Source organism: Pseudorasbora parva, chromosome 1 (assembly GCF_024679245.1).
Source record: "Pseudorasbora parva isolate DD20220531a chromosome 1, ASM2467924v1, whole genome shotgun sequence".
Taxonomy (NCBI): Eukaryota; Metazoa; Chordata; class Actinopteri; order Cypriniformes; family Gobionidae; genus Pseudorasbora; species Pseudorasbora parva.
This window is the reverse complement of record NC_090172.1, coordinates 62,303,716-62,315,728: the sequence shown is the minus strand read 5'-3', so window position 1 is coordinate 62,315,728 and position 12,013 is coordinate 62,303,716. Positions and strand designations below refer to the sequence as shown.

Below are 12,013 nucleotides of genomic sequence, written 5' to 3'. Positions count from 1 at the left end.
TAACACTGTAGAAAACTGATCCTGCATTAATGAGTTACTACACAGGAACAAAATAGTAATGCATTATTAACATTTTAGTAACTACTATTAACTAACAAGAAATTCTGATTTATGAATTAGTAAGTTACAGTGCTCAGTCGAATTAGGTAGTTCACTATTAGCTAATCAGTAACTATTGTTTTTCAAACCTCCCAGGGAACTACTAATAACTTATACAGGTTCATAATTAACATGAATAATGCATAATGTATAATTAATTCTCAAGAGACATTCATGGTAACCCACTAGTAATGACTGAAGTATTACCAAATCCACAGAAGGAATCACTAATTATTTGGATCAGTATTCTAAAGTGAAGATCACGTTAACTCACTAGTAATTGCTTATTGCTTAAGTGTTACCAAATACATCAGAATGAATTACTGTACAAAACTGTACAAAAACCTCAAAATGTTACAATGACTTCAGTAGTTACTAGAGAGTTACCATGTTTCTCACTTTAGAATACTGATCCAAATAATTAGTGATTCCTTCTTAAAGAATTGGTAATACTTCAGTCATTGCTAGTGGGTTACCATGATCTTTACTTTAGAATTAATTATACATTATTCACATTAATTATGAACCTGTAGTCCTTAGTAGTTCTCATGGAGCTATGAAAAAAAACAGAAGTTACTGATTAGCTAATAGTGAACTACCACCTTCAACTGAGCACTGTAACTTACTAATTCATTAATCAGAGTTTCTTGTTAGTTAATATCAGTTACTAGAGTGTTAATAATTTCCATTACTCATTTGTTCCTATGTAGTTATTCATTCATGAAGGATCAGTATTTTAAAGTATTACCGAGATACTTGTACAATATCTCCATAAAACTGATTGTATTGTGTACTGACTATAACGCTGTTTCTTGTTTCTCCTTCCATGAAGCCTCACTCATTGAAGAATTGGAGCATATCCTAAATGACGAGTGTGTTCAGCCTGAAGAGGTGTCTTTTGCCACTACCTGGCAAAAAAGGCAATCCCTAAGCCATGAAAGATGGAACATTGCAAGGGAGGCCATGATTAAGAATCTTTTGGCAGCTGAAAATGTTCAGAAACACATATGCCAACACTGTCTTACAGCAGAGTCTATTGTACGGTGCAGGGACTGTCTACCTAGGCAGTTTCTATGCACCGTGTGTGATGGAGATGTTCATCAGCACCTACCTCTTCATAACAGAGACTCTATGGCCCATGGGTTCTTCAAGCCATTGTGTCCAACCACTGCAGTGAAGAGACATTCCGAGGGCATTGAGTTCTCTGAACAGGGTATGCCTTTCATGGGTCCCATCATTCTTTTCAGTCTGTACATTTTAAATGGTTGTTCATTAGTGTATAATTATAATATATATTTAAATAGTTATGATATATTATCATATTTTTAATAAATATATATTAGACTATATTTAATTTTACCTTGTTTATGAATCCTTAAGGAGTTTATAATCATTGTTTTGCTTTTGAATTTTTAGTCCGATATCTTCCACTACTTTTACCAGAGAAAATTTGTGCCTGTTCAGAAAGTTTGTGCAGGTTGATCAGTGGCAAGCCCATTATTGTAATAAATTTTAATGGTAAGATTAAGTTTTTTCTCTTTATGATAACAACACAAATGATTAATACTTGCATGTAATATCTGCATGGAATTTTAAATCTGTTGTGATGCAAGTGAACTTTTTTTTATTATAGGACGGTACAATCTCACCCTGCCATCATTGGAGAGCTCATGCTGTGGGAAAACATGGGAAGTGGGGCTGAGTGATCTCCTCAACTCTGGGTACTGGCCAGCCTCTATACATTTTGAGACCGTGTATGAGGCTGGCCTTTTTAGGTCTTTTCTGGATTTAAAACTTTTTGCTCCAGGTCTATCTCGTCAAGGGTTCCTTGGAATGCTTGATCGGAGAACAGAATACAATGGCAGGGTAAATATTCAGTGTATATTGTTTACATGATGTTTGTTTCTTTAAAATGATAAAATTATTGGTTTGGTTATTTCAACAGAGTGGTAAAATATGTGGAGACACATTTCAGAAGGCCTTGCTGGAGTGGACCTTTGCCAGCATGAGGTTGAGAGGCTTTGTGGTGTACAGCCTTTTAAATGTCCTGCTTGCAGTCCGTCCATGCATGCCATCTCAGTGGATGGTAACAGGAAGCTGTACAGGTTCCATAATGCACATGGGTATGTTTTTTTCTTTATTTTTTATTGTACTACTTAACTGTCTATATATCATGTTTCTCTTTCTCATTACAATTAAGCACAGAGAAGGGATATTTCGATGGGACATTTATAATGAAGGATGAAGATGTTTCCTCCTTTGTGGGATATGTTCATGAAAAGACCAAGCATGTAATAACCCTTAACTTATTGTCATATTGTTTATTCATATTGCCCAGCTATATTATTATTATTCATATTATTATTCATTTTATTGTAATGTCTTGTAGGCCACAGGTAAAGGGGTGTGTGGCTCTTCTCAATGGACAGCAGCCAAGGAGTCTGCAAAAAAGTCAACATCAAAGATTGATGAGGAAGGCCTTGAGATTGTTGTGTGCCGACATGGAGGACTTTTAAAGGGCCTAAATATGTTTAGAGGGGAAATATTCGCATATCCCCTGTTCCTTCAAAAGGCCCTTTCAAAAGAAAATGTGTCATTCTTCTGCTCAGATGTCGCCTGCAAGTACTGGCCATACTTAAAGAGAGTGGTGGAACACTGTCCAGAGCTAAGGCCTTTATTAAATATGCGGCCACTATTATCAGTTATGCATGCCAAAGCACATCAGTGGAGTTGTGAGGTAAGATTTTTTCTTTACATTAAATTATATGAATTATATTTTTGTGGTAAGGACATGTACTTTTATTTGAACAGCCATTGTCTGTTTTGTTTTTGTTTTTGGTAGATAAAATGGTCTGGAAGAAACCAAGAAGGAGCTGGTCTTACAATTGGAGAAGAGGTGGAGCAAGTCAACTCATTCTTGTCGAGAGCTGCAATTTGCACTAAATACATGTCCAAAGCTGGTAAAAACATTAGATAAACACTACTTTTAACATATAGTTATTTCTAAGTATCAATGAGATATGACTATAACTTTTTTTAATATATTTTTTTGACCATCTAATAATAGCACGTTCAGACATGCTCACTGTTCTTGCTTCTGCATGGAACAAACGGAAGTCTGAAAATCTGGCCAAATGTTTGTCTCAACGATACATTAAGGTATTTTACTGATGCTAAAGTCAACCTTGTTCTTATTGTACAAAAAGTACATTTAAAGGGTTAGTTCACCCAAAAATTAAAACCCTTTCATTAATTACTTACCCTCATGCCGTTCCACACCTGCAAGACCTTCGTTCATCTTCAGAACACAAATTAAGATATTTTTGATGACAGAATGCTGTCAAATTTCCTTCCATAGACTGCCTTTGTTACTGGAACTTTGATGCTTCAAAAACTCCAAACTCGATAAAGAGATAAAAATAATCCAAATAAATTGAGTGGTTTATTCCAAATTTTCTGAAGAAAATCGATTGGGTGTTATGACTTACAGATTTAATTTAGGCTTTTACTAGCATGTAAACATTGATCAGCAAACGTAAGCAACCGAACTTGACTAATGTACACGAGAGCAAACCTCTTTCGAGGCTCAAACGTGCTGCGTAACCAATGAGGTTCATTCTTCATCTGTTCATCATAACAAGTGATCGATTCTCTTCAGAAAATGCGGTCTAAATCGCTTGATTTATATGGATTAATTTTACGATGTCTTTATGAACTTTTCAAAGCATCAAAGTGGTAGTTACAAAATTATGTGTATGTGGTATGTGCACCAGTATGTGAAAGGATATCTTACAGCCTTCTGTCATCAGAAATATCTTAATTTGTGTTCTAAAGATGAACAAAGGTCTTACAGGTGTAGAACGACATAAGGAAGAGTAATTAATCTCATTTTGGGGTGAACTAACCCTATAACATAATTTAAGCAATTACATCTATTGCATACATTGTTGAACTATAAACCTTTATGATCAAATTAATTTGATAGTGTTTTGATATGTATTTAGACAACCGAAAGACTGAAAGTGGAAAGAGAGAGCTTTGAAAGCCTGCAGGCTGAGCTTAATGTTAGTAATGATGACATTCAGCAGTGGGTCAGTGATGTCCAGCAGTGTGCCACAGGTAATAGGCCTACATTTTAAAGAGCCTGTTTTAATTTTTTTATGTAATAACATTTTTCCCAGAATAAAGGTTTTGCACAGAAGGTAAAATATATCAAATGTGTAAAGCTAATTCTTTTTTTTTAGATGTAGTATCAAGTGCAAAGGATGACACTGGACTTGAGGGCAGAATTCGCGGCCTTTATGTCAGCATAAAGCTGAGAAAAATGAATCTGTACCATCAGACAGGTCAGATAAGATGATGATGATAAAAAAATAATTAAGCTAAGGAATGAACTTGAATGATGTTATAATAATGTATTTTGTTGATTTATTAGATAGCAACAAGAGAAGGCACAAAATAAGGAGGAAAATTAACGAAGACAAGTCAACCTTGGCAGCTGCCATTAAGGACTTCAATGAACAGTCAGTCCACCAGCTTCCTTCCGTGGATGAACTGCTTACAGCTGATAATTTCCAATGGCCATGGGAGTGCCCTGACACTAGTAATTAACTTTAAAAAAAATATTCAGTGTATTTGATAAGTATTTGTCTGAGGTTAATACAGTCCTCCTCAGTGTTTAAAATATGGCAATTTTTGGACCTTCATTAATTGCAGGTAATGGCAACCTCTCAACTAAGAAGATGGTCTTTGACCGGTTCATGATGCTTTCCCGACTAAAGGAGGAGGAGCAGATCATAGTGATGGAGGTGAAGCAACACTGGCAATCATTGAAGGAAGCTGAATGTTCCCTGAGGGATCTCTCAGTTCAAATACAAACTAACAGTGAGTATCCATAACAAATGCAATAATTCAAAAAACATTAGGGATTGATTTTATTTATCCTCTTCAATGATTTCATTTCTTTTTGTGTAGACAGTGACTTTGAGCTTTCAGAGGAGAGCGCCAATGGACTACTGTGCCTTCTCAAGAGAAAACTGGAAGATCTTCAGTTTCTGCAAAATAATGCTAGGATGTTATACCGACAATGTGTTCTGGGACAGGCTTCTGACAGCATTCTATTTGATAACATTTCTGATGAAGAAACTGAGGCAGTAAACTACAACTCTGATGAAACAGACAGTGATGAGGGCTAAACCTGAGCATATAAAATAGACATATCCTGAAGAAATATGTAATAAGCTGTATTTCTTTCTTTCTTTTTCCCTGTGAGAAACATTTTAGCATAGAATCGATTTAATGTTTTTCTAGGTTTTTTGAACCTAGAGTTTAAGGTTCAGTCGCAGTACAAGTTTGGCTATTTAAATATGAATGTAAATCTGTTTATGTAAGACAGGTGTTTAAATCTACACATTTTTATAGTCCGTTTTACAAACAGCGTACAACCTCCATCCCTATTAATTCTTTTCTATTATTTCCATTTTCCTTAGCTCTCATGGGACCATGCAGTGTATATCTGTGAGGGATGTTTTGCAGTGTGTACATATCTTGCATTGATAGAAAGTAAAGTTTTCACCAAATAATTTTTTTCCCTCACTGTATGCAAAATAAAATACTTATATAGTGATCTACGAAAACAGTCTTGTCTTTTTATCTCCTCTCTGCTCAGGCAGGTTTTGCATGTGATGTGTAGATAATTCTGCAGTATATTCTCTTGATTAATACATACTGTTCTGATAAAAACTATGACAGTCAGTGCAGGCCTTACAAATTGTAGTCTTCCTAATTCCAAATTACATGACAAATTGTTGACAATAGGTTTTTTTTACATAATCCATTACATTACACATTTAAGGTTATAGACTATGATTTGTATTTAATTTGTTTATCTGCAAGTCATGTGACCATTAATGGAAATCAGAGAATAAAAATATTATTATTTTCTTTTATTGTTAACCTAACTTAACTAAAAATCTCAGGGCTTACTTTAAGTGAAATTATTAGTGGGTCAAAGAGGTTAATTTGACAAAAACTATCAAGAAATTGCATTCATGTTAATATGAAATTGTACATTTTAGTGTGTTTGAAAGACAAAAGCCTTTCACAATATATATAATTTACTGCCATTGTGAGATTAACATGTAATCATGTAATCAGTAAAACAAAAACCCTATAGACTAATTATGAGTATTTAAAATGAAACTTTTAATATAATGTTAATGTAATGTAATCTTTTATGTGTCTAATTAGATGTATACAGTAAGATATATATATTCATTCATTCATTCGACTTTATTGTCCACCTTAGTGGAAATTTGTCTTCGACTTCTCCGAACAGAAATACATCAATGACACCACATTTAAACTTACATTAAAATACACACAGTTAAGAGTAAAATACTACCACCATCAACATACAACAACAGAAAATGGAAAACAGCGCAGCTGATTAAAATAAGCTGGATTTCGATCTACAATAAACTCATTTTTAAAACAATTTCAGTTTAGATTAAGTTCCTGTATGGCATGGGGAATAAAAGATTTCTTATAGATGTTCCGGCTCGCCCTTGGGACCCTGAATCTACGGCCAGATGAAAGCAGTTCAAACTCTGAGTGTAGTGGGTGTAGGGTGTCTGTTTATATCTTACGGGCCTTCCTGAGCACCACCTTGTCAAATACATCCCTAAGCTGCTTCTGGGACTTGCCAATCACCTTCCCTGCCGTATTAACAATTTTAGAAAGCTTGTTTTTATCTTTTGCATTCAGGTTACCATACCAAGCTGTTATATTAAACTGTAAAATACTTTCTACAAGGCCCCTATATGCCATCTCAAGAATATGCTGACTGACCCTGAAACTCCTCAGTTTTCTAATTAAAAACAATCGCTGATTAGCTCTCTTAAAGATACTCTCTGAGTTAACATTAAAACTTAAAAGTGCGATCAATGATTGTACCCAGGTAAAATTTTCAAGTACTTCCACAGGCTGACTGTTAAGTACAACAGGGTTGATGTTACTGGCCCCTCTTAGTTTCGTTTGTATTATAAGTTCTTTATAAGTTTATTATAAGTTTTAGTCACGTTGATTTCCAATTTAACAGTCTGACACCAATCCTGCAATAAAGTGACTTGCATGGCTAAAATAAGCTTCCTCGTGTGCTGCATTATTTTCTGTGAGAAGTCCTACCAAGGCCATGTCATCAGAATATTTAAGTAAACTAACATTGGTGCTGTGCACAGTCATATTATTTATATAAATTGAAAACAACAAAGGTGACAACACAGCCTTGTAGTGCTCCAGTATTTATAACAAGCTCATCTGAGTAGACCCCATTCATTAAGACTCTCAGAGGGCGGTCAGTTAAGAAACGTCTAATCCAGTGAATGAGCCCACCATTCATTCATCCTATAAAATTGTTCTAAAAGAATGTCAGTTTGCATAGTATTAAAAGCAGAAGTAAAATCAATAAAAAGAACCCGAGCAAGTGACTCGGTTGTTGCAAATGTTTAGCTATTTGATTTACAAGAGTAAGAGTTGCGTCCTCTGTGCCCCTGTGTGACCTAAAGGCAAATTGAAGGGGGTCAAGTTGATTCCCAACAGAAGACATAAGATGGGTGCTGACCACTCTTTCCATAGCTAAGAGTGGAGTGAGTGCCACTGGTCTAAAGTCTCCAAGGGCTATAGCCCTAGAGACTTTAGGCACAGGTATTATTGTGAATTTCTTTCATGAATTTGGAAAAACACCACAATTCAGCAAAATTTGAAACAGCTGAGTGTGAACCCCTTTAAGCTGCTGAGAATTTAACACCCTTCCTTGGACGACTACTTTTTTCAAGGACTACTTCCTTGCATGTAACCAAGAACATTTTTTATTTCACCCAGAATGTGGACTATTTTATCAGTTTATAAACATATCAACTCACCTGAATTTCATGTTGTATGCTATAATGTAATCAATCGATGCTAAATTTAGTACTAAATCAGCCTGTCAAGACTACTTGTGCTCATTTTTTAAGTATTACTTATTATATTACAGTGATTGGTTAAATTATAAAGTACAATGACTTTTGTTGGTCCTTTTGATGTGAAGAATAACAAAGTATGAGTTAAGCATTACAAGCAAGGTCACAATGGATAAGGATGTGTTATAAATCAATGAAATGTCACAATGTATTGGCCGTTTAAATTGGTGTCTTTGTTTACTGTCAACACTGTATTCTTAAATTAACGGAAGCCCATTCCAAATGGGCTTTTATGATGATTTTGGGGGCCATGTTCTTGTTCTGTTCTGTTAACTAGGACTGGATGAACTTGCAACAATTTACATAATTGCAAGTTGTTGAAAAAACAATGTAACTGTCATTCAACACACTTTGTTGTCCATGATGAGAATAATGTACGCCGTTTTTAAAAAAGGCTATGAAAAGATGGCATAAAGGTGTTTTACAAAGTGCTCATAGTAAAATACCAAATTTCATTCTGCCTTTCAAATATGTCATAGAGGTTTGCACAATGAACATGATTAAATATCCCTTTGTTTATTAAAGATAGTACTTTATCCAGTTTGTTATTAAACCTTTTAAACTACATTACCCATAAGCCTATGTCAATTTACCGAAGGAACGCAAAAAATATGGCGCTGTTATTTGTAGTTCAGAGAAAATATGCTAGGGTTAGGGTTAGGATATCGCTAATGGGGGTAATTCCTCACAACACAGCAACACCACATTGTTAACTGAATGCATTACTGACGTAATAATAACAGCAAAACGTACTTTGCAACATTAAACGTTTTGTATATGGGTAAAAAAGATTATCCAATCACAGCGAATCCCACGTGTGCCAAGCGGTGCCAAGGGAAGATGAGTAGAAGCGTCACACGAATTTATCCATATATGGTCATTTATGACAGCATCTTCCAGGTTCATGGGGTGAATGGACAGATAATTTAAAAATGTATTTGTAAGCATTTATATACAAACAGTTACCGCTGAGAAAGAAACTGTGTGAGGATAAAACTTTTGTAAAAAAAAATAATAATAAAAAAAAAAAATATATATATATATATATATATATATATATATATATATATATGCATACATATACACATTTTTTTGAAATATATATATATATGCATACATATACACATTTTTTTGAAATATATATATATATATATGCATACATATACACATTTTTTTGAAATGACAAAACAAAAGTTTTGTCCTCACACAATTTCTTTCTCAGCTGTAACTTTTTGTAACCCAATATATTTTGTTCAGAAGGAATGTGTGCACTATTATCTGTATTATTGTACTATATTTTATACTATTAAAAGCATTGTTTGACTATTAAGGATACATTTGCAACAATTTCACTATAGTATTTACTAAATATCTTATGCATTAATGCAGTAGTGGCACTTCACTTTCTCTAGACTCAACTCACTGGTCCCATTTGGAGCAATCTGTTTATGTGCTTATATATGACACTATAATATACCTTGTACATCTAGCCTCTAGTCTTGTGAGAATTCATATCCATATATTTACTAAATAGAAAAGTATATATGATACTGTACATACACAACTATGTAAGACTACAAATGACTTCATATTTTCATGAACCCTTCATGGTTTTTCCCAGTGTTGCTGTGGGTTTCCTCAGGGTGCACCAGTGTCTTTTGCACTCCAAAAATATGCAGGTATAGCTAATCAGGAACTGGAGACTATATTGTCAACACAGTCTCACCCCTACTCGTCAAATGTTGCCGAACGGTCAAGGGACCCTGACGTCAGCTGTTGACGCACAGGGTACCCCTAAATCGCCATTTTTCGACGTACTGGGTAATCCACTGATTTCAATGAGAAACCTAGGACGTCATAAACAGACGTGTTGGGCATGTGAATGTTATCGTTATGATGGAATATATTGGGTTATAATTTTTACATTATGACATGTTGGAGTGTGATTCTCAATTTAATCAGCCAGCACAATTGTATTTACATTTATTTACGCTACGATACACGTTTGAAACAGCAGTCAAACCCCACCCCGCCCTAAACCTACCCATTTGCGTATTATATGATATAAAACACAGACTGTAACAGACAACAGGCACACTTCATTGAAAAAGTCCAACTATTCCGAGGCCAAACGATTGAATTGTGTGAAGAAAAGACCCAAAAGCAATCACCGTCTCTATCCGCGCCGCGCGCCGCGCGCGCCCCGGCGTCACACTGAAGACGCCACAGGTAGACCCCTCGGCGTCACGCGATGGACGAACTGGGAATTGCTTTCAGTGGGAAACCTTTGGCGTCAACATTAGACGGCAATTCTATCAGTATGAAATCGCGCTGAAGAAGTCTCATTTAGAACACATCGCGATGTTTGGCATCAGATCACGTGTGCCACATGTTGGTGAGTAGTCATACATATTATGTCCTAATATTTGATATAAAGTATTTTCTGCTTGTCGTTATCGATCATGTTCAGTCACTGCACTGTATCTGTCATCATCTCCACTGAGGCTTTGCATTTCTTTGCTTTCTAAATAAACACACCTTGCTAATAGGGTGATTAAACACTGTCACGTGACGTGCTATAGACCTTTAAACATTTGTTAATATTTAATAATAATTACTAGTGTAGTTCCAACGTGGCATTTGTAGTAGAAGCACAATAAAAAAAAAAAAATAATAAAAAAAAAAAAACACTTGTCATGCGTTTACCACAGTATTGGTAGTTTTAATGTGATATTTGTTGTAAATAAACAGTAACCACAACAATTACCATGCTTTAAATGCATTTTAATGTAAAAACCAAATATTGTTATTTAAATAGTATAGTATATCCAGAGCTGTATTTGTATATGAAGAGTTCAGATGCAAAAGCCTCAAAAAGCCACTTCGGTCACATGACATCAGATATTCAATTATTTTTTATTATTATTAACGTCCCGTTTGCATGTAAATAATGTATGTGATCACAAAATCAAGTGCGTTATCTACATTTTCAAACAAATTCATATGATATAGCTTGCTATTATATACTTTTAATAATGGGAATGCACACATATCTGTGAACTTATTACATAAATGTATTTAACATTTAATTATGCATCGTTTTTTACAGAAATAAATCCTACAGTTATGTATAAACTGACAACATCATCATCATGTCCTGTCCTGGGCACATTGGGCAACATGTGTCCTCCAACATATTCGATCTGTGGCCACGTTTTCACATCTTCTCATGGAACACCGGCATTGAGGTCTTCGTGAAACATCTGTCTCATATCTTCCTTGGTTTTCCCTGTCTCGTGCGTCCTCCTGGTGGTGTCCACTTCATAAGTGTTTTTGGGTGTTGTTGTTTGGGCATACATGGGACATGTCCAGTGAAGTGCACCCTTTGCTCTGTCACAGTGTCTCAAAGTCTTCACGTGGAGTCTGTGGAGCCTTATGATCTCTTTGATATATGCAGAACCAATATTCATAAACTGTTCTTGATGTCTGCCTATGCCTTTATCATCAGGAGATTTAGTGAAGGACATATCTATTGCCATCTACTAGTTCTAGTCATGCATTGACTTCATGATGCTATAGTCCAATGTATATTTCTGCATTTGTTGTTTGTTTGAACAAATGAAGATAGTGAGAGTTAATACCTTTTGAAATCAATAATTATTCATTAAAACTTTTATTACAATGGTCACTAAAGTACATGTCCACCATAACTACCTCTATCATTATTTCACTATCATTATATCACTACCTTGTTAATGTAACTGTAACATGAATGTACTTTATAGAAGTATTTTCTTACTGAAAATGGTTAACATTTACAATAATCATCAACTATTTTAATTGGCATTTAATTTAGTTACAATAAAAGTGAACAATAATCGCAAATATATAGT

General features: G+C 34.9%; 2 protein-coding genes across 2 annotated transcripts in view; both read left to right on the top strand.

The window, feature by feature from the left end:
* Positions 1-12,013, top strand: part of LOC137071174 (Fc receptor-like protein 5) — a 250,913-nt gene that overhangs the window by 136,222 nt on the left and 102,678 nt on the right. The window lies entirely within an intron of this gene.
* LOC137087468 (uncharacterized) lies at positions 1,832-5,683 on the top strand. Its single transcript, XM_067452062.1, has 11 exons — positions 1,832-1,965; positions 2,045-2,222; positions 2,300-2,390; positions 2,489-2,836; positions 2,942-3,059; positions 3,167-3,258; positions 4,104-4,218; positions 4,344-4,445; positions 4,535-4,702; positions 4,816-4,983; positions 5,074-5,683. Exons 2-11 carry the CDS (start codon positions 2,056-2,058, stop codon positions 5,292-5,294), a joined length of 1,590 nt encoding a protein of 529 aa, XP_067308163.1. The 5' UTR covers positions 1,832-1,965; positions 2,045-2,055; the 3' UTR covers positions 5,295-5,683.